The sequence below is a fragment of the Natrix helvetica genome, assembly GCF_964273705.1.
Source record: "Natrix helvetica genome assembly, chromosome: 12".
Lineage (NCBI taxonomy): Eukaryota > Metazoa > Chordata > Lepidosauria > Squamata > Natricidae > Natrix > Natrix helvetica.
This window is the reverse complement of record NC_138556.1, coordinates 10145852-10168924: the sequence shown is the minus strand read 5'-3', so window position 1 is coordinate 10168924 and position 23073 is coordinate 10145852. Positions and strand designations below refer to the sequence as shown.

Below are 23073 nucleotides of genomic sequence, written 5' to 3'. Positions count from 1 at the left end.
GGAAACGTTGGAAGGGATGGCCTGTGCACCTGTTTCATTGTGGGTAGAAAGCCTGCTTGGTGTAGTGGATGATGTACCAGGGAGACTAGGAATGTCAAGATTGCCATACTGCTAGGCTATGCCGTGGGAGAGGGAGAGCAGCAGGGTGGGACAAGGAGAGGAAGTGACACTATGCATTGTGTTGTCCCATGAAAACTGCATCCCTTCCAAGGTTGTAGTAAGGAACACAGAACCATCCAGCCCACAAAGATGGGGATTGTTACCTAAGCAATTTGTTGGCATCTAATTGGGCACTCTTTGATAACCACGGGGGAAGGTGGGAACAAGTGAAAATTAATCATATGCTTTGGATGCAAAAACCCCAGATCCAGCTTTGCCTCTTCTGTAACCACTTGACTTTAGTAAAGTAAAGGATAGAATCAAGATCACGTGAAGGGTTAATACCACTTTATAATGCCTTGGTAAGGCCACACTTGGAATATGGCATCCAGTTTTGGTCGTCACAATGTGAAAAAGATGTGGAGACTCTAGAAAGAGTGCAGAGAAGAGCAACAAAGATGATTAGGGGTCTGGAGGATGAAACATATGAAGAACGGTTGCAGGAACTGGGTATGTCTAGTTTAATGAAAAGAAGGACTAGGGGAGACAGGATAGCAGCATTCCAATATCTCAGGGGCTGCCACAAAGAAGAGGGAGTCAAGCTATTTTCCAAAGCAACCAAAGGCAGAACAAAAAGCAATGGGTTGAAACTAATCAAGGAGAGAAGCAACCTAGAACTAAGGAGAAAATTCCTGACAGTTAGAACAATTAATCAGTGGAACAACTTGCCTCCAGAAGTTGTGAATGTTCCAACACTGGAAGTTTTAAAGAAAATGTTGGATAACCATTTGTCTGAAGTGGTGTAGGGTTTCTTGCCCAAGCAAGGGGTTTGACTAGAAAACCTCCAAGGTCCCTTCCAACTCTGTTATTCTATTCTATTCTATTCTATTCTATTCTATTCTATTCTATTCTATTCTATTCTATTCTATTCTATTCTATTCTATTCTATTCTATTCTATTCTATTCTATTCTATTCTATTCTATTCTATTCTATTCTATTCTATTCTATTCTACTCCACTCCACTCCACTCCACTCCACTCCAATCTACTCTACTCTACTCTACTCTACTCTACTCTACTCTACTCTACTCTACTCTACTCTATACTTTTGGCTAAAAGTATAGGGCTGACAGCCTTCCTTTTGTAACTGACCAAGTTGGGATGGTTGACAATGAGTTCAAGTTCTGCCTTAGCCATGAAAGCCACCTGGGTGACCTTGGGCCAGTCCCTCTTTCTCTGCCCAGCCCATCTCACTGGGGTCTTTATTTTAAGGCCAATAGGAGGAAGAAGGCATGTTGAATATGTTTGTCGCCTTGAGTTATTTGTAAAAGTAATAAAGATGGATTACAAATGGATTAAAAAATGTGCATTTTAGAATTTTAGGGATTCCTCTAGTTCAATTAGAATTGATGAAATAATAAAGAGCAGGGGGAAATTGTGCATATAAAGCATGAATGAATGTTATTACTATATGAAGCCTTTATTTTTAGAGTGGCAAAAAAATGGCAAAGTTTTCAGATGGCTTTTTTGATAAGACACTTGGTGTCTATTTCAGACTATTTCAGTAGGAAGCCTGATGATCATGGATCCTGACCACAAATAACATTATGCTAGTCAATACACTCAGAAAATGTGTATCATTAGCCTAACAGCTTGTGCTTGTAGGTTCAATGATCTAGAACAGGGGTGTCAAACTCAAGACCCGTAGACTGGATCCTGCCCGTGGGGTGATTAGATCTGGCCTACGGGGCCACCCTGGAAACAGCGAAGGACCAGCCCTCAGTGTCTCTGCGGGTGGCCATCCCGAGCTCCATTTTCACTGGCAGAGGATTGCAAGAGGCCATTGCAGCTGAAAACGGAGCTCAGGAGCCTGTTTTCACTGGTAGAGCGCTCAGACCACCACAGGCACCCCAACACAAGTGATGTTGAGCTGGCCATACCCACACTGGCCCAGCCCACACTGGCCCCCTGAGGTCAAACACAACTCTGATGAAATCCCTCAATGAAATCAAGTTTGACACCCCTGACCTAGAAGGAAAGGGCAAAAGATACTTAGCCTAGTGAAAAGAAGGACCAGACATGATAGCAGTCTTCCAATACTTGAACGGCTGTCACAAGGAAGAGGGAGGCAACTTACTTACCAAAGCACCCGTAGGCAGGACAGGAAACAATGGATGGAAATTAACCAAAGGGAGAAGCAACCTTGAATTGAGGAGAACATTCCTAACAGTGAGGACAAATTGTCTTTGGAAGTTGTAGATGCCCCATCATCATTGGAGACTTTTGAGAAGACCCTGGACTGCCATTTATCAGAAATAGCATAGGTCTCCAGTGAGAGCAGGAGGTTGGACTAGATGACTTCCAAGGCCTCTTCCAACTCTGCTACTGTTGTGGTTACTGGCTTTTGTAAAGGTTTCATTACAGATTGGTCACCTGGAGGGGGAAAAAAATCATACTCGCCATAGGCGACTATATGCAAACCTGAAAAAAATATATGCATTAAGCTGTTGGAATGTTGCAGCCAGACAAACGATGGAGTTAAAGACACACCCTTTCCCTTCTTGTCCCCTGCTTCATCCCTTCATGCCCCCCTCATCCTCCCTCCCTGCTTTTCTTCTCTGTTTATTTCCCTCCTCCCCAATTTCTCCTTGTCTTCACCCATTCACTGTCAGGAAGTGACGCATCTGAAGGGCTGTTACAGCAGAACGTGGCAGCAGCAGAGAATAACAGCCATGGCAGCTACAACAGTGAGTGGATTTTGACTTGGGGGTGGGGGGGACTGGAGGGGGGAGGGAGTAGGTATTTGATGAGAACAAAGTGACCGGGAGTTGGGTATGGATTAAGAGTGAAACTCAGCATGCTCCAGATTAGGTCCTTGGATACACTGGGGAATCCAACAGACCACATTTATTTAGAAATGCTGCTAGGATATCAGTCTACACACCTCCACTTCCTTTGTAGAGAATGGTGCTATCATCTCTGAAACATAATCTGTGTCATTGGGCTCAATCTAAAGGACTTCATCCAGAATAAAATGACTAGATGCACTTCAAGACTCTATGTAGCTCTCCCTCTCTCTCTCTCTCTCCCTCTCCCTCCCTCTCTCTCCCTCTCTTCCTCTCCCTCTCTCCCTCTCCTTCTCTCCCTCTCTCCCTCTCTCCCCCTCTCTCTCCCTCCCTCTCTCCCTCCCTCCCTCTCTCCCTCCCTCTCTCTCTCTCTCTCTCCCTCTCCCTCCCTCTCTCCCCCCCCCCTCTCTCTCTCTCTCTCTCACACACACACACACACAGGCCTTTTCTCTTCCTGGGCTGCTCCATGCTAGTTCTTTTATGCCTTCACCTTTTCTAGGCCATATTTTGTGACATTGACCAAGCCACACCCAAGCCAATGGTAAAAGAACCATTTGAACAATTGGGTTCAGTTCTTGGCATCTCTAGGAAAATACAAAAAAGGAAAATACAAAAGCAAGTTAAACATACAAACATCAAGGTCAAGGTTTCCTCTGTCCGGTCATATCTGACTCTAAGGGGTGGTACTCATTCAGTTTCTGAGCCAAGGGACTCAGTGTTATCCAAAGACACTTTCTGTGGTCATGTGGCCAGCATGTCTGTACACTGAGTCTCACAGAATTCTCTCTTACCTTCCCACCAAAGTGGTACCTATTTATCTACCTGCATTTGCATGCTTTCGAACTGCTAGCTGAACAGGAGCTGGAGCAAGGAACGGGAGCTCGTCCATCATACAATGCTTGGGTCTCGAACCCAGGCAGTCAGCTTTCCAGCTGACAAGCTCAGCGTCTTTAACTGCTGGGCCATCGCACCCCCTCTAAACAGATAAATCTGGTAGGAATTGGGAAGACAGACCTATGCTTGGGAGCCATAGCAGTCAAAATAAATCAGTCTTAAGAAAGATTCTTTTATTCTTAGCCAAACTCTTAACTTCTCTCTCTGACCTTGACTAAATGAATTTCTTATTTCAAGGCTCTGCTTGTTTAAGGCTCTTTCCACAATACAGCCACATTCCAGATGCTTTGATTCATCATTTATTTAAAAAAAAAACCCTGCCTTTTTCCTCAAGTCTATGAAACCCCTAAGTACATCTTGTACAATTTATTTAAAAATATAGCAATCAAATAATGTTAACTTCCTGGAATGGTGGCAATTAAAGCAATTAAGCTGCAATGGGGAAGGAACAGAAAATTCTCCAAACTACCATCCATTCTAGCGGGTGAATCACTCCAACTGCACTGCCATGCTATCAGAGACTGAGAGACCTTAATATTTTGGAGCAATTTCCAATAATTCAAAGGGAACACGGAGTTTCTCAAGATCGGTTGAAGGCCACAGAGGAAAAGTACAACTTGTTTGTGCCAAAATTCTCTGTGGGATTGGGAGTTTTGCACACTTCTTTTTCCCAACTTCTTTCTCAAAACTTCAAGAGATTCAGTTGTTGGTTCCATAGCGTGGATCAACTTCAGGAGTCAAAAAAAAAAAAAAAAGGTGTGCAGGAAGAAATGATTTCTCAACTAAGCTTTCTGCAAACTGGTTATGGACAGATCTATAGACTTATTTCAAAGAAAAGGTTGGTTTAGCTAACTGTAGATCAGGTCCATGTGTCATGCTTAACCCAGAGAGTGGCTTGCTTAGATTACTCCTGATATACAGTATAAACCCACATGGCAAACCAACGTTTATAGCTTTGTGATGTGTATAGAACAGTGATGGTGAACCTTTTCGGCACTGAGTGCCAAATAGGGAGCATGCTTGCTTCGCACACACATGCTCGTCAGTGCCGAAATCCAGAAGAGGAGCTGGCCAGGGAGCATGTGCGCCACCAAAAATGAACTTTCGGTTTCTGGCACACGCATGCATGGCAGCCAGCTAGTCTTCCGGTTACTGGAGCATATGTGCACATGACAATCAGCTGGCCGGCGCACATGCTCATGCAGGAAAACAGAAGACCAGCTCTTCCAGTTTTCAGCATTGCCACATGTATGAAGGCCAGCTGACCATTGCGTTCACATGCGTGCCAGAAACCTGGGAGAGGAATGGGTGATGCCACGCCTGACAGGTGACATGGCTCTGTGTGCCACTTTGGGCATTCATGCCATAGGTTCGCATATCACACAGGTATAGAACAAGCCAGTAAACCATAATTACAACAAACCTGGTTGCTTAGTATAATAAAACTATTCTTAATTATTGTTGAGTTTTATTTACACACAAAATGTCTATGGAGAGTCTCAACCATCCAGGTCATGGTTGTCCCAAAGATGCTTTTTTTTTTTTTCCAAAAGGCATCTGGGACTTCCTTGTATTTTTTTTTTCCTTTGAAAACATTTTGCTTCTCTTTCTTGGATGAGAAGCAAAATCTTTTCATGGGGAAAGAAAAAAAAACCCAAGAGAGTTTAAAAAAAGCATCTTTGGGACAGCACTCAAAATATTTACATGTTATGACTTGAAATATTGATATTTTATGTCTCTATTTTCCACACTTTTGAAAATCAAACTTATATTTATTCCAACATGTTCTTTCTGATACAGGATTTCCCAAATTTTGAGATGTAGCTCCATCGGGAAGGTGTTGGCAGGATGCAGAGAGGTGTGACAAAGCTTTTAGATATGTTGTTACACTAAATCCACCTTCTCAACAATTCATTATACCCCAAAGGTGCTTTTTCAAGAAGCAACTGGACTTTCTGGTTTTTCTTTGAAGATGTTTTGCTCCTCATCCAAGAAGCTTCTTCAGTTGAAGAAGAAGAAGCTTCAGAGCTGAAAAGCTTCAAAGAAAAAACCAGACATGACTGAATAACTGAGAATCTCCATAGATATTTCATTATATCATTTTCATTGTTCATTTGTTTTAGGGGAGATGTGGACAATAAAATTTCACTAAAAGCAGGTTGGTGGCTATATATATATATATATATCCCTGCTATAATATAATGCATTTTTGAGCAGTGACAATCACAAACTGCATCTCAGATTTTCAGTAAATTTCATTCTGAGGATAAGGTAAAGGTTCCCCTCGCACATATGTGCTAGTTGTTCCTGACTCTAAGGAGCAGTGCTCAATTCCATTTCAAATCTGAAGAATCAGCGCTGTCTGAAGACGTCTCCATGGTCATGTGGCTGGCATGACTAAATGCAGAAGGCACATGGAACACTGCTACCTTCCCACCAAAGGTGGTTCCTATTTTTCTACTTGCATTTTTACATGCTTTCGAACTGCTGGGTTGGCAGAGGGTGGGACAAGTAACGGGAGCTCACTCCGTTACGCAGCACTAGGGATTTGAATCGCCAAACTGCTGACCTTTCTGATCGACAAGCTCAGCATCTTAGTCACTTAGATAAATGTATAGTCAAATTCGGACCTAGTGATTTCTTCCTCCTTTTCTCATTCATACTGGGAAGAAGAAAATCACTTTTCTTGTATTGCTCAGAGAGTAACTACTTGAGCGGAGGAAAAATTGCCATCCATTCCTGTTTGGGTTCCGTGATGCTCACCGTTTAGATATTCTGATTCAGTTGGGGGGGAAAAAGTACAATGGGAAAACCACAAGGGTGGGTTACAAAGATGTATTTCCAAGTGATACCCTTTGAGTACCTTAGCAGCTGTTTTCTTGGCATTCCCATTATTTGATTATCGGTTCTCCCTCACTAACTAGGCTGTTGTGTCACTCCATAAATAAAAACACTTCAGTTTGTATTAATTCTTTTGGAGATGAGACGCAAAATGTATGCTTTATCAAACTTCCATTCCGTTGGTGTCTTGAGAATCAACGTCTGCGGCTAAGCAGCAGTTTTTAAGTCAGGTGACCGAAGAGACACATCTATTGGTGTGCATATATTTTTTTCTCCCCCTCCAGGGAAGGGGGAAAAATTGGGTTTTTACATATTTGCAAAGAAGTGACTGGAACAAAGATGTAGAATGATCTCGGTTATAACTTTTGATTTAAAAAATGGGACGTGTCGAATGTATCTGGTCCGCTAACTTGGCACTCATCTGTATCAAATGAGACATTTTTCTAGATTAAGTGCCTGTTTGCATTGCGGACTGCTGTAGCAAGCCTTCCTTTGACAGCACCCAAGCTTGGAAAATGGACTGTGAATTGTTATTCTTTTAAATGTCAGAGAGCTGTATAATACCCTCATGAATATTTTCTAACAAATTATCAGGTATTATTAGAATATAATCTGAAAATAATTGCAGCATTGGCTTCATATATTACAAGTATTATGGGGAAAGCAACACGAGTGGACTTAATGTGCATAAAAATACATTCGTCATCATACAAAGAGCTGTTAGCTGAGAAAAGATTAACCCCAGAAGAAAATGAGTGGGAGCCAGACAGGTACAAGGGAAAGAATAACAAGAGAGCAGAGTCAGAAGGGACCAGGGAGGTCTTCTAGCCCAACACCTTGCTCAAGAATTTTGGATAAGATCTGGGCTCAAATCCTCACTATGTTTGGAAGGTGACTGGGCGTTCTTGGGATGATCTTCCCAGTAGATTTGTTGAAGGATAAAAGGTTGACCCTCTCCCTGGGAGGAATTGGTCCCAAAAAGGCAAGATGACACAGAATTGCAATGCAGCCCCGGCGGCCCTTTTCTGTTTGTGCATTTTGACACCATTACCAAAATCTTGAGTTTTGGGATGCCCAGTGCAAATGCCACTGAATGGATGAGAGAAATCTTTCAGGGCTACCCTGAATTATTGATTTGATTTATTGAATTTATTGATTGGTTTATTTTAATCTCATTGGTTTTAGGAGGAATAAACATGTTGCTGGGAAATGGCTATTTAGTTTACTTTAAAATGAGATGAGTCAGCTATTGAGCAGCATTGGTGGCCTAGTGGTGAAGATGCTTGCTTCCCACTTGGAAGGTGGAGAGTTCAATCCTAGATAGTAGCAGATGTTTATCTCCTAGGACGCAAAGAAAACATATCTGCTGTGAACTCCATGTGGTGTCAGGAAGGGCATCCAGCCAGTAAATGCTCAGGTCCATCCAGTCCAGTGGTGGGCTAACCCATGGGAGAGGGAGAGCGGCAGGGTGGGACAAGGACAGGAAGCGACACTATGCATTGTGTTGTCCCATGAAAACTGCATCCCTTCCAAGGTTGTAGTAAGGAACACAGAACCATCCAGCCCACAAAGACAGGGACTGTTACCTAAGCAATTTGTTAGCATCTAATTGGGCACTCTTTGATAACCACGGGGAAAGGTGGGAACAAGTGAAAATTAATCATATGCTTTGGATGCAAAAATCCCAGATCCAGCTTTGCCTCTTCTGTATCCACTTGACTTTAGAAAAGTAAAGTAAAGGATAGAATAAAGATCACGTGAAGTGTTAATACCACTTTATAATGCCTTGGTAAGGCCACACTTGGAATATGGCATCCAGTTTTGGTCGTCACAATGTAAAAAAGATGTGGAGACTCTAGAAAGACTGCAGAGAAGAGCAAGAAAGATGATTAGGGGACTGGAGACTAAAACATATGAAGAACGGTTGCAGGAACTGGATATGTCTAGTTTAATGAAAAGAAGGACTAGGGGAGACAGGATAGCAGTCTTCCAATATCTCAGGGGTTGCCCCAAAGAAGAGGGTATCAAACTATTCTCCAAAGCACCTGAGGGCAGAACAAGAAGCAATGGGTGGAAACTAATCAAGAAGAGAAGCAACTTAGAACGGAGGAGAAATTTCCTGACAGCTAGAACAATTAATCAGTGGAACAGCTTGCCTCCAGAAGTTGTGAATGCCCCAACACTGGAAGTCTTTAAGAAGATGTTGGATAGCCATTTGTCTGAAGTGGTATAGGGTTTCCTGCCTAGGCAGGGGGTTGGACTAGAAGACCTCCAAGGTCCCTTCCAACTCTGCTATTGCATAATTGTATAAGATGCCTACAAATAGATTTGGATGATTCTGCTCCCACAGAAAGAGAGAAAAATCTCTATTCCCCATATTGATTCAGAAATCCAAACTAAAATCCACCCAATTTGACAGATTGATTCAAATGTCTGAATGAAACCCAACATAGACTGTGGAAGGCATCTCAAGTGTTTGAACGGTGTTGATTCTCTGAATCAAACCAAACCAACAATTGAAGTTAGATTCCCCACCCCCCAAATCACAGAGGTCGTAAATGCAGTTTTGCCTGCTTCAAAAACTTTCTCCTGAATATCTCTATTGTTATTCTTATTGCCATGGGGAGGCGGTGGAAATTGTCTTTGGAGAATGGAAACAGATATGAGTGGAGTTTTGTGGGTGGGGGGATTTAGCTCAGAGTCAGATTCAAGTAGTGGGAGAATTTCAGGGTCTTTATAGCTTTTCTCTGGCTTCGAGATATGCTTTATGTGTCCCATAAGTTAATTTCCAGACCACCTCCAAAATATGTACAGCTTTCAGGTCTGAATGCATGTTAGAGTTGTTGGAATGGAAAGGAATGAATGGAAACGGGAATATGAATGGAATGGAATAGAACAGAACAACAGAACAGAATGCTTTATTTGGCCACGGAATTTGTCTCCAGTGCAATATTAAACTCTAAGGTTTAATATTGGTTGCAAAGGAGACTGTTCTCTCATCCTCCAGAGAGATGCCATGGCCCTTGAAGGTTATTAAAATGTCCAAGTCAGGAAGTGTTGAGCATGTTAAGAACTTAATTACCACTTCTGTTGCTGTGCTTCTGTGTCTAGTTGAGGCTGTAGTGGTGCAGTCAGAAATATTCAGATATTTACCCTGCAACCATATGCGACATCTTCAAGGTCACCAGCTACCATTTAATTAGAGCATTGCACGTTCACCCCCGACAGGCTTTGGAAATATCAAATTACTACCGAAATATAGATCTTACTTCCCATAATATGGAAGAATGAAAACAGAGAGAAACAAGAAGCAAAATATGTATCGAGACTTGGAAATGTAGTATCTTGAAGGAACAACACTTCGATAAAATAGCATTTAGCATCCTGGATTAGGTGGGGTTCCTTGCTAAGCTATGACAGGTGAGCACTTAACTTCCAATGATGTTAATATTTGTCTGAGTTTGCATAATATGTTGAATAATAACTGAACAAGCTTGTCCCAAAGATGCTTTTTCAAAAGGCAACTAGACTTTGTTTTTCCTTGAAAATGTTTACCTTCTCATCCAAGAAGCTTCTTCAGTTCTCTTCTTCAATGAGAAGCAAAACGTCTTCAAGGAAAAACAAGTCCAGCTGCCTTTTGAAAAAGCACCTTTGGGACAACCCTGACCTGGATGACTGAGAAGCTCCATAGAGAACCAAACAAGCTGGGTTTACACAGTGTAAGTCACAGAAAAGAAGGTGCCTTCAAGTTACTCTTCCCAACATTTTCAGAAGTGATTTGCCAGTGTCTTCTTCCTAGGATTGAGGTTGAAGCTAACCAAACTTTGGAAACGGTGCAAAAAAGCCCCTCTAAATATTTAATTAAGCAAATTGAGTGTGTTGAGGAAATGTAACCATGTGTCGACGGGATAATTGGCCCCTAAGTCAACTAGCAAAGTGTATCTTTTTTCCCCTTCTTATGTTTTACAAAGGAGAAACACGGCACAGGGAGGTCTAATCTGTAATATCCATGTTAGACAATGAATCAATTTTGCTTTGTGGTTAGAAGCAGCAGTGTGTCTGTTTTTCTAGCTAAACCATCTCCGATGCAGAAAGTAGGAACGTGCAAATAGCAATAATGGTCCAATAATAATAGACGGGTTTTGTCCGTTTGATGCAACTCAGCAGAATCATTTTCCAGTCCAGCTGCGAAATGGAGGGAAGGTTTTGCTGGCTACCTCACACATGTCATGCTGGCTTCACTCAAACTACTAAGTGGAATGGCAGCAGATAAGGCTGCTGCAGGGGTTTTGACCTAGAGTCATTTACTAAATCTATGACATTACAAGAATGGGGTTTTTTTCCCCCCCTGGCTGGAAATTACTCCCATTTGTGAAGTATCCTGCTCATAACTTTCATAGCACCACTCATTCCTACCAGCCGCAGCTGAAATTGTGTCTCCTCTCTCTCTCTCTCTCCCACTTGTTTCCCCCTGTCTCCTTCCAGCTTCCATTTGTGGCTAACCCCTAATGGAGACAAGGGCATCTGCAGACACATCTGGGGAAGTTTAGCTGGTTAAGTCATCTAGCTGACTGGGGGCTAATGAAGTCTTACGGCAAAAGCTTTCAGTGCGTGCCACCTGGTACATGATTTTAGCAGAATGCTTTCTTTGAGGGCTGTGTGATTGAGGGCCCCCCATTGCTTTCAGGAAGAGGAGGATGAAGGGATGCAGGGATAATCAAGAGGCTGAGCCTTCAAGATGCTCTCTTTCTCACTCTAATGGCCTTTTGTGGCTCAGACGTCTATTGGCGTTTGTGTCCTCCTTGTGCTCTTTCTTCATCCTTTCTGCTTCTCTAAAGTGAAGCTCCATTACGAGCAATTAGCATTAGCAGATTGCTAGCTCAGTGTTTCTTTCGGTCACGGAGAATCCACATTTCACAATTAAAGAGCGACAGAAAAATTCAACAGCTGAAGCTCACGTCTGGGCATGGTGACAGAAAAGACTCCATCAACAGAAGGCTAGTTGACCTATAAGTCATGTGTGGTTCCTCAACAACTTTTATGCCCTTCAGGACCTGCTGCTGAATTTAGGCAAACCACTAATGGTTTTGTGATGATACCACTAATAGGTGTGTAAAAATCTGCTTAACACAGTTTTGCTTTTTTTTAATTTTAAACTCGGAAATGTGCTTCCCCCCAAAAAACCCAACATGGAGCTCTACATCTGTGGACGTGTCACCCAAAAACTGCTCCATAGTCCTATTGCTGCCTGAAACAAATCAAACAACTTAACTGTGCCCCAAAGATGCTTTTTCAAAAGGCAACTGGACTTTGTTTTTCCTTGAAGATATTTTGCTCCTCATCCAAGAAGCTTTTTCTGAAGGACCAAAAAGCTTCTTCAGCTCTGACAGGATAGTGGAGAATTGGAAGGATTTAAATTCCTTGCCGACAGCTGGTCATTTGCATCCTTTGAGAGGACCATTGAAGCACCTGGAGGCTTATCTATGACCTCAGGGTCACCTGAATGGTGCTCCTGGTTCCTGAAGTCTGCAAATGTTTGAATCTCTACAGACTTTTGGCTATACAATTTGGGATGAACCCCCTTTGAATGGTGTGGGAGTAGGAATGGATTTCCAGGGGGGGAAATCAGATTACAGGAACCAGGAGCACTACTCATTCAATTCAATTCAATTCAATTTATTAGCGCTTATAGACCGCCCCCTCTCCCGAAAGGGACTCGGGGCGGTGTACAGTCCATGTCAAAGAACAAAATTAAAACAATTAAAATTACTAAATGGACAATATATATATATACAAATATAAAATAGATGGATAAGAGGAGGATAAAAGATGTGCAGGACTGTATTGCTAATAAATAATTAAAATAAACAGACATTAAAATCCCAATACCCAATAAAATTAAGTCTACAGAATAATCCCCTTAAAAACCAGTAAAAATATAAATGCCAGGAGATAGGCGTTGAAATTATGCCAGGCCAGCCAGTCGGAACAGGGCCCATCACAGAGAAGGCCCTACTCCTTGGCGTCGCCCGCTGGCATTGCCTAGCGGATGGCACCAGGAGAAGCCCCTCCCTGTGAGAGCGAATTGGCCGCTGGGATGTATGTGGGAGGACGTGATCCCGCAGGTAACTGGGCCCTATGCCATGGAGCGCTTTAAAGATGGTGGTCAAAACCTTGAAACGCACCCGAAAGACCACAGGCAGCCAGTGCAGCTCGCGCAGGAGCAGTGTTACATGGGAGTACCTGGTACTCCCCATGACTGCCCGTGCGGCTGCGTTCTGGACTAGCTGCAGTCTTCGGGTGCGTCCCAAGGGAAGCCCCATGTAATCCTGAGGACAGAGATCAACCTCCAAGTGCTTCAACCACTCTCTAAAAGGATGCAAATGACCAGCTGTCTGCAAGGAATTTAAATCCTTCCATTCCCCACTGTCCTGTCAGAGTTGAAGAAGCTTCTTGGATGAGAAGCAAAACGCCTTCAAAGAAAAAAAAACAAGAAAGTCCAGCTGCCTCCTGAAAAAAGCACCTTTGGGACAACCATGACCTGGATGGCTGACAATCTCTACGGACTTTTAGTTGAAGTTATCCCACACCGAAGTCATTGGAAGACTTGTCTCCTGTTAGCAAGCATGCTCACATCCCCATTGGTGTTGGTGACTTTCTTACTCAATAATACAATAATATAATAGGAGAGTTGGAAGGGACCTCGGAGGTCTTCTAGTCCAACCCCCTGCCTAGGCAGGAAACCCTATATCTTTTCAGACAAATGGCTATCCAACACCTTCTTAAAGACTTCTACATCTACGATATAGGTAGATTGTCCTAAGCGGTAAATAATCTGACTCAATTTAAGGCGGTTCAAATTCCATGTTTCCGGCTTACTCCATGATTGCAATAAATTAGCTCCCATAGCTCAGCTTTAGAGCCCAGCCTGGTCTAAAGTCATTCCGTGCTTCTTTGACACTTCCAAAACGATAACCCGCTTGCCATCTTTATTCAGGGATGAAAGCCCACTCATCTCACGGGAACTAGCAGAAATGGCATTGCCTAGAATATTGAAGCAGACTAGACAAAAGCCCTTGGAAATATACAGTTGGGGAACAATCCCATTTCAGTTCACAAGAGATTGACTAAATGCCATTGAGTAAGCTTGGATGAGACGGAGGTGATTTAATGAGGGCAGAGTTATCAATCCATCATAAGGAGACTTTCACCTTGTCAAACAGTGGGAAGGAGAGAAGACTGGTGAAACTGGCAGAACATTAGGCAGCAAGTTCTTGAGAATAAGTGCCATTGATTTTCTGGCGCACACAAGCCAGACTCATGAATTTTTTTTTAAAAAAATATCTATCTATAAAAATATATAAAATGACTCTGTTTGTGTGTTCCAGCATAACTCTGGAACGCCTCAAGCAATTTCAACCAAACTTGGTACTCAGATGACTTACTCTCTGGAAACAAATACTGTTGGTGGTAAGAGACTCCTCAACACCCCTCGGGGTGTGCGTTCTGTTAAGATACAGCCTGTTGTGGCTTAAAATGGCTTCTACTCTACTGCCATAAAATGGCTTCTACTGTACAGCACAGTGGCATTGCCATGGTAACGGCTTCACAGTACTCCACAAAGGGGCTCCGTCTGGTAGGGGGGAAAAATCCAACATTAAAAATTGGTCCGGACATTTTCAACAAAATCAGGGTTTTTCCTGTCTAGTACAGGATTAAGACAAATAAATACCCGGGCAATGCCCGATTATCAGCTAGTTATTTTTAAAAATAGGGATATTATCAAAACCCTTTTTTCAAAAATCTCCTTGAATTAGAATTTTAGATGAACGAGATTATTTTGCTATTCATGTAAGATCACCCACTTGTATTGCAGGAGTGGTGTTTGTGCGCTTGTTAATATTCTGGTACTTATAGATTTTGTATTTCTGATATCTTGGTTAAATAATGATGCTGTTCTCACCAGTAGCACCCTACACAAGTGCCTGAAATAACAGAGTACTTTCAAATTGGAAGAATAACGCAAGGGCCATTTAATTTTTACTACTCTTCCCTGCACACTTTCTGGACGTTGAGGCCGTAGGGAGTGTGCAGGGAAGAGTAACAAAGATGGTAAGAGGGCTGGAAGTTAAATCGTATGATGAACAGTTGAGGGAGCTAAGTATGTCTAGATACCTATCAAAGAGAAGGATTAGGGGAGAAGTGATAACTGTCTTCTAATATTTGAGGGGTTGTCACAGAAAAGAGGGAGTTGACTTATTCTTCAAAACACCAGAAGATAGGACAAGACCCAACCTAGAATGACGGTGAAAACTACTTTACAGTGAGAACAATTAATCAGTAGGATTGTTTCCTTCCTGAAGTTGTAGATGCTCCATCATTGGAGGTTTTCAAAAATAGACTGGGCAACCATTTGAGTGGAATGTTATAGGGTCTCATGCCTTGAGCAGGGTATTGGACCTCTGAGGTCCCTTCCAGCCAGGGGTGGGCTGCTGGGGGTTCAAAGGAGTTTGGGAGAACGTCTAGCTAGTAAGTAAGTAAAAACTAATGTGTATTGCTGGTCTTTGACCATAATAAAGATTTACTTACTCTAGCTAAGATTCTGTCCACTTTGGAGAACCCCAAATTCCACTCCTGGCTGGCACCTCCCCTCCCACCCTGCCCCACCCATCCCGCCCCTCCCCTCCCAGGAGTCCCCATGTGGCACATTTTGTATGCGGGTAAAGTGCAGGGCACATCCAGAGGCTCGGGAAGGGCAAAAAACAAGCCTACAAGAAGTTTGGGAAGGCCAGAAAGGGGGCCCGAGGCCTCTGGAGCCTGGGGAGGCTGTTTTCACCCTCCCGGAGCCTGGGGAGAGCAAAAACACCCCCTCTCATCATGGTGGAGGATGCTGCCTAGGCCACACCCTCCATGCTCACCCAGCAACTGGGCAGAGAATCCCTTGCTAAAATTTTTGAAGCACACCCCTGCTTCCAGCCCTATGATTCTATGTTCTAACTTTCCAATGAAATATTCATATTTGGGTACCCCCAAGAAGAAGGACCTTTCCAGAATACTCATGCTTTGGGTAACGCATGGGAAGATTTCAGAAGTGAGCTTTTTATCTACATAGACATATCTAAGCCATTCCATGTAGAACGTAATTGTCTGTACCCATAATTCAGTACTGTTACGCTCTATGTATAAGTGTCCAGACCCGCATGACTACCTGCCTTTTAAAGCAGGACATTAGATGAAATGAACCTTGAACAAATCCATCAAAAAAGATATTTATGATCTTGTTTTGTCATTCTGAAGTGGCCATTGCTTTTAAGCTTTAACATTATATGACCCTGTAGGTGTGAATTACCGTATTTTTCAGAGTATAAGACACTCCTTTTTCCCTCAAAAAAGAGGCTGAAAATCTGGGTGCATCTTATACACTGAATACACCAAAACCTCGCCCCTTCACCAAAATGGCCATGCATAGCCTTTAGGAGGCTTTCAGAGTACTCCTGGGTGCTAGGGAGGGCAGAAATGAACAAAAGACGGGCCATTTTTTGCTCAATGTTGCATTGGAGCACTCTATAAGCCTCCTAAAGGCTATGCATGCCCCCCCTTTTTTACAAAAACCAGGCTTGTTTTCATGAAAAAAAGGCCATTTTTTGCTTCTTGGGGGGGCACCCCCCCCAGAACACTCTCCAAGTCTCCTAAAGGCTATTCATGCCCTTTTAAAAAACGGGCCTGTTTTTGCGAAAAACGGGCCGTTTGGGGGAGGTCTACAGATTGCATTAACTTTTTTTTTTATTTGCCTCTTCAAAATCTTGGTGTGTCTTATACTCTGATGCATCTTATACTCCGCAAAATATGGTACATAGTCTTCAGGACTTACAAAGACCAAGTTAACACAGCAGTATATTTCCAGGGCTGTTGTTTGTATGGTATTTTCCAGTTCTTCTGTTGACTCCCAATCCATGCTTTTTGCATCTGAAAGAAAAGAGATTTCAACACAATTAAGTCCAATAACATCTGAATATTATGGTAATGAATGCCAAGGCAGAACTTCTTTTATGTAGCATCCAAAGGGTTTTATGCTTCTCTCTGGGAGTCTATGTGCATTGAATGGAGAATTTGTTTAATTCAGTATCATATTAATTTCATTTAGAAATTGGTTGACAATAGTATTGTCCACAATCAGTCTGGGAGAAAGTCAAAAGTGAATGTTAAGAAGAGTAAAATTGTAGCTGAAAAAAGACAATGAGATCAACAGTAAGGCAACAGCATTCATTTTGTGTCTTCTAAAGGGTGATGCTTAGCAAATTGTGGCACAACATAGGGTGCATTTATTTTACATTTTATTTAATTACTGATCCTTCAAGCTTCTAAGGTGTAACTATTTGAGACAAGTAAGTGAGAAAGAAATGAATGTTGAGATTGATAGATCTATGGAGATGTGGTAAAGGCATTGATAGCTTGTTTATATATTGTATTTGTGCTGATAAATAAATAAAGGGAGACTAATATAGATCTATTTCAAGCTATTTAGCTCTCATCAGCTAGCCATACCCTTACTGGGATTTGAACCTGGGCTGTATTACATATTAGGCAGGAGTCTTAGCCACTAAGCCACAGGCTCTCCTCCTTATCAGCTGAGCCAGGGAAATAGGTATGCATTTGTGTTACAACCCCTGGTATGCCCAAATATGGGAGGAAGCTCACAACTCCCTCTTTCTGTCCTTCAGCTCATTACAGAAAACCATCCAGGCAGAAAACCATATTTTTATTTTTAATGTTGCCTTTTTATATTTGTATTGTATATGTATGTATATATGTATTTTTTTTTGTGTGTGTGTGTGTGTAGTTTTTGCATAGAAATTCATTCCAACAATGAATTCCAATAATTATATATTTCTATGCAGTTTGTATTAGGACTGATGAGAGTGATGGGTCTTTCAGGGTATTGTACGGTCTGAAGAGTTTGTTTTCTTATCACTTAATATATCTGGTCTACTTGTGCCCACTGTTGAAGTTCGACAACATTTTACCAAGTACCATACAGGTACTAGTTGGAATTTGCACCTGCACCCATTTATGGACACTCTTCATGGACGTTGCATATGAATTATGTATTGTGGGACAATGCTTGAACGGCACAGTAATATTCTGTCAACACATGCAATATTGTGTCAAAGAAGTGCCAATATATAAAAGGATCAAATAATTCAATGTCAATTATTTCTGTTCGTTATCGAAGAAGGGCTGATAATAATTGGCAACCACAGCTTACTTAAGTAATTCAAGGAATATGCTTACATGTCGTTGCTTTAAGGAAGTTGTTAGGCATAATTTCACATTAACCAAAAGTCTATGGACCCAATATCATTTCTACTCAGGCTGCTGGTTATAGGAAAGAATTCTAAGACTTCTCAGCCAAACATTTACTGGAGTTGCTAATCATTCTCCAGGCCTTAACCCTAACTCTGACATTGTGACCTTCTGGCCTCATTAAGGCCTATTTTATCCATACAAGAACCACTGGAATGATTTTCAGAAAATAATCTGGAAGTTTTGTAAATATGGCTGCAATCCCTTCCTTCCTCCCTCCCTCCTTCCATCCCTCCGGCATGATGAAGATATTAATTATCCACCAAGTTATAAGTTATGACTGGCATTGGATGTAGAAAGCAATCCTTAAGTGTGGATCTGTTGTAGAGCTGAAGTGATTTATTTTGGCCTCTTTTGAGCTTTACCTCTAGCAATAACCCCTGTCAGTGTACATCTCTTCATTTGCATAGGTAATTGGCAGCTTCTTAATGACTCATTAAGATTACTCAGAACTGTGGAATAAAAGCAACCTGAGAAAGAGACAGGAAAAGAAACTAACGATGTGTGTGTGTCATCTTGTAATTTAGCTCAGTTTCAGCCTTGTGGACTGTAACAATACAACTGAACCAAAAAAAAGTTTTGGTTTTTGTTGTTTTCTTTTGTCTTTTAGGAAATGCAGGCCTTAGTTTTATGCTTAGAATAATTCACAATATCTATACTTTCCGCTTGCATGCATGACATTCTTCCTCTTAATTATTGCATAGTTTCTGCTGATTTTGTTATCTGTTTGGTTTATGGCCATTCAGCCACTTAATATATCTATCTATTATCTATCTGGATCAATGTTGTTTCCTAGTTGTATTGCATTTTCCTTAAACACAGAGCAACACACAATTTCTGCCTGAACTATTAATTTTTACCTCCTTCCTGAAATCTATGAGCTTGTGACATGTTATCATAAGTTTTAAATACACCCAGAGAGGAATTTTAGTTATTTAGTGATCCTGTGGCCAGATCTTGTTTTTCATTCTCCGCTCCTCTCTACAACAGCTTGCTTCTATTCATTTTACTCAAGCCAAATAAGACATCAAGAGAACTCCTCCTGTTGAGCTTTTTCAATAGGTGTGTAATAAGATGTGGATGCATAAATGTTCCCAATAATTAATTGGGGGAACTTATTTTTAGTTCACAAATTTGGCCAAGAATTTTAAAAGATGATTTGCACCTCCTGCTCATTTTAATACAGGCTAGCATCATTTTCAAAGAACTACTGACTTGATCTCCCACCCATGGTGCTTCTTGTACTTATATACCAGGGGTAAAATCTTCCTGGTTTGCCCAGGTTCGGTCAAACTGGCAGAGACGATTGGCATCAGTTCTCCAAACCAGTGGCAAAAATCCCCATGCCCGCTTGGTCGCCATGTCGCCACTCACCTCTTCCGACTGCTCAACCTGCCCACACAATCTGAACGTTTCTTCCTCTGTTCATAGCAGAGTTGATGCAGCCTGTCCCTTTAAGGTAGACCTAGGGAGGGAGGGGGCCGGGGAGGGGGGACCATAAAGGAACAGCAGGTCTGCTGTGGATGGACTCATATGCACAATTTTTCCTACCGGGTTCTGTGGGTGTGGCTTGGTGGTAGTGGGGGCATGTGACTGAGTGGGTGTGGCCATGAGTGACATCGAGTTGGCTACACCCACTCAGTCACAGGATCCCATCACCAAGCCACGGCCACAGAACTGGTAGTAAAAAGAAATTGAATTTCACCAGTTATATACCGCTTTATAGTGCTTTACAACCCTCCCTAAGCGGTTTACAGAGTCAGCCTATTGACCCTAACAATATGAATGACAGACCTGGCAGCTATCTTTTGCATTGGGCCTTCCGGCCTGCCACATTTACTGCTGTGGGAAAATGGGGTTATATGGAGTATGGGAGCTATATAGTCAAAATAACATTCCTTTCTCAGAGTGTCAAGGACGTCTTGCCCTGCACCTGGAAGGGTATGACTAGAAGGCATCTCCAGTTGGGATGGTGACTGATTGGGCCATGTGATGGACTTGGGGGTGCTGGGCAGAGACTTGGACTTTTATTGGGGTGGGGAAAACCTGGAAGCTTTCAGATTTGGATTTCCCCAGATGTGCCAATATGACACCTCTAATAAAATGGAACTTTGAGGAACTTCAAGCCTCAGAGTCTTCTTTCGTTGGGGGTGTTACTTGGAAGCCTGACATTGGGTCCTCATTTTACTGACTTCGGAATGATGGAAGGCTGAGTCAACCTGAGCCAGTCAGAATCAAAATGCTGGCAGTTGGCAGAGTTAGCCTGCAATATTGCATTCTAACCATTGTTGCACTATGGCTGTTAAATTACTAGTATCTTAGATGAAGAACAATTATCCAAGGAAATTCAAGGCCTAGTTTCTTTAGTTTAGTAGTTTACTTTATTTTCATTGCACCTTGTACAATGAAATTAAATGTCATCATTAAGGAAGGAAGTCAAGACAGAAGCGTCAGTAATGTCTTTCAACAAATTTCTGCTGCAAACGTACTTGGGGTACTTGCTGTGTTTTATGCTGAGAATATAGCTGCGCAATTGAGTATCAGTTTGTCAGATATGAGAGTAAAGAATCTCTTTGAAATGCTTCCTTGAAGTGAAGCTTTTGTCTATATCCAGCAGAATATATCATAGTTTAAGCAATGTGTCCCTTCAGAGTTCCCCCTAAAGGTGCATGGCATCTTGGCTTTAACAGGTAAGAGTGGCAACAGTCTTTCATTTTGCTCATCAAAAATGGCTCCAGAAAATGCACAGAAGCTGTTTCTATCCCCTTAACAAGTCGCTTCACTGCATGATGACTCCACATGCTTCTAAGTGGCAAAGCAATTGATTAAGAAGAATTGACCACGATCTGTGGAAGCTTATCTTTTAAAACCAGCAAATTTATCTTTAGTATAAAGTGGAACCATGATGGACCAGAACTAATATTCAACTTTGCATTCTCATTTTTATTCCTAGCTTATATCAGCCACTGCTACTGCAAGAACCTGAAATTCCTCCCTCCATCTACCTTTCCTTCCTTACTTTCCTTCTCTCTTTCTTTTTTTTTCTGTCTTTCTTTCTTTTTCTTTTCTCCTTTTTTCTTTTTCTTTCTTTCTGTCTTTTTTCTTCCTTCCTTCCTTCCTTCTTTTCTTTTTCTTCTTTCTCTTTCTTTTTCTTTCATCTTTTTCTTTCTCTTTCTTTCTTCTTTCTTTCTTTTTCTTTCTTCTTTCTGTCTTTCTTTTTCTTTCTTTCTTTTTCTTTTCTTCTTTCTTTCTTCTTTCTGTCTGTCTTTTTTCTTTCTTCTTCTTTCTTTCTTCTTTCTTTCTTTCTTTCTCTTTCTTTCTTCTTTCTTTCTCTCCCTCTAAAAAAGGCCTCTAGATTGATTGATTGACTTGTGCAAATGCTCAGCTTCCTTGTATCAGAAATACATAATGATTCTCTCCAGAGGCAAGGACATGAAATGTAAATTGGCTCTATAAAAGAGGGGAAAATAAAGGCAGTTCTTTTCCAAGACTTGCTTAACTCTGCAGTTTTCTTCCAAAGCCTTTGGCATACACATTTTCTCTGGTCACTGGAGATTGGTGCTCAGTGGGTTAGGCCATTTCTGCAAGGATGCTAGTGGACTGTGTGTGAATGAGCCCTGGGCAGGTGAATAAACCGGGCTTGATATGTCCACCTTTTGCAAGCCTTTTTGATTTTTGGTGGACTGGCCTCTCAATTTTTCAAACCTGAGATTCTATAGCAGAGCAGAGCAAAGATAAGGAAATTTAAATTTAACCATTGGCATGAACTTATGTGATGGATTTTGACTAATATTTTTTCTTGCATTCTCCCCCATCCACATTGTTTGAGATAATATACTTTTGTCCAACATCTTGAGGATGATCCTGGTTCCTCTTGGCTGATTGACAGTGGATGAGCTGCATAGGCTCATGGCATTGTTGCCAGTTTTCAGAAAGAAATATCTCTGAAAACAGTGTGGACAACACACACTGAATTTTTTTAAAAAAATGTGTCTAAGGTTTGATTCACTCACAATCATTCCCCAAGTCTCATTTTCCTCATCTGTGAAACACAAGGACAAGCCATTACAAAAGGCTCTCAACCTTCTTTTCTTTTTAACAATCAGACCCACTTTCTCCTCCGTCATGAGAATGGTTGAACCTTGCCTACAATATTTTATGCTGGGCAACAAATTGATATGCAATTTCTTTTTTTAATACCTGTTACAAAATGCATGATTGAGCAAATGAATGAATGAACAAATGAATGAATAGCTACTTTTTGTGTAGAAGGAATTATAACAATAGCACTTAGACTTATCTACAGCTTTACAGTGCTTTACAGCCTTCTCTAAGCAGTCTACAGAATCAGTCTATTTGCCCCCAACAATCTGGGTCCTCATTTTACCCACCTTGGAAGGAGGAAAGGCTGAGTCAACCTTGAGCCTGGACAGATTCGTACTGCCAAATTGCAGTCAGCCAGCAGTCAGCAGAAGTAGCCTGCAGTACTGCACTCTCACCACTGCGCCACCAAAGCTCAGTGAATTAAATCAGAATTAAACCCAAAACCTTTGACCATTTTATACTATTTTGTTGTTGTTGTTTCTCTGGCATTTGTTTAATTAATTTATATAGTTATTTGCTTCACAGCTGTGACTCTGGTACAAATATAGGATTTAATCTGGGTCAGTCACTGGGACCAAAGGTTTAGTCTTCTGAGTTTTAGACTCATACTGGAGACAATCTTCAGGGTACTTCCCTCTAATGGAATGTGTGCTTTGGGCTATTCTATGCTTAGATTGTTTCTTAATAGCAAGTTGTTTCTTTGTGCTGCAAAGTCCTTGGCTCCCAATTATCTAATAAGCTAGTGGTAAATTAGCTGTCCTGTTAACTGACAAGGGGGGCATTTCCATGCTTCAATCATTTCCCTGGCTGTTTTTGTACATGCTCGGCCAACAATGTTAGTAGCTGCGAAATTGGATGTCCGTCCTTATCCATTGTAATGTGAACAGCACAGATGGGGTTAAACCAAACAAGCATACACAATAAG

The 23073-nt window shown here is 41.7% G+C and overlaps 1 protein-coding gene across 11 annotated transcripts in view; it reads left to right on the top strand.

The window, feature by feature from the left end:
• Window positions 1-23073, top strand: part of NTRK3 (neurotrophic receptor tyrosine kinase 3) — a 589676-nt gene that overhangs the window by 556493 nt on the left and 10110 nt on the right. For 9 of the 11 annotated variants that reach the window (XM_081964827.1, XM_081964824.1, XM_081964825.1 and 6 more), the window contains one exon: window positions 2772-2846. The exons of the other annotated variants lie outside the window; for them this stretch is intronic. In XM_081964827.1, coding sequence (XP_081820953.1) covers window positions 2772-2846 — 75 coding nt within the window. The remainder of the gene's footprint in view (window positions 1-2771; window positions 2847-23073) is intronic. 11 annotated transcript variants of the gene reach the window in all.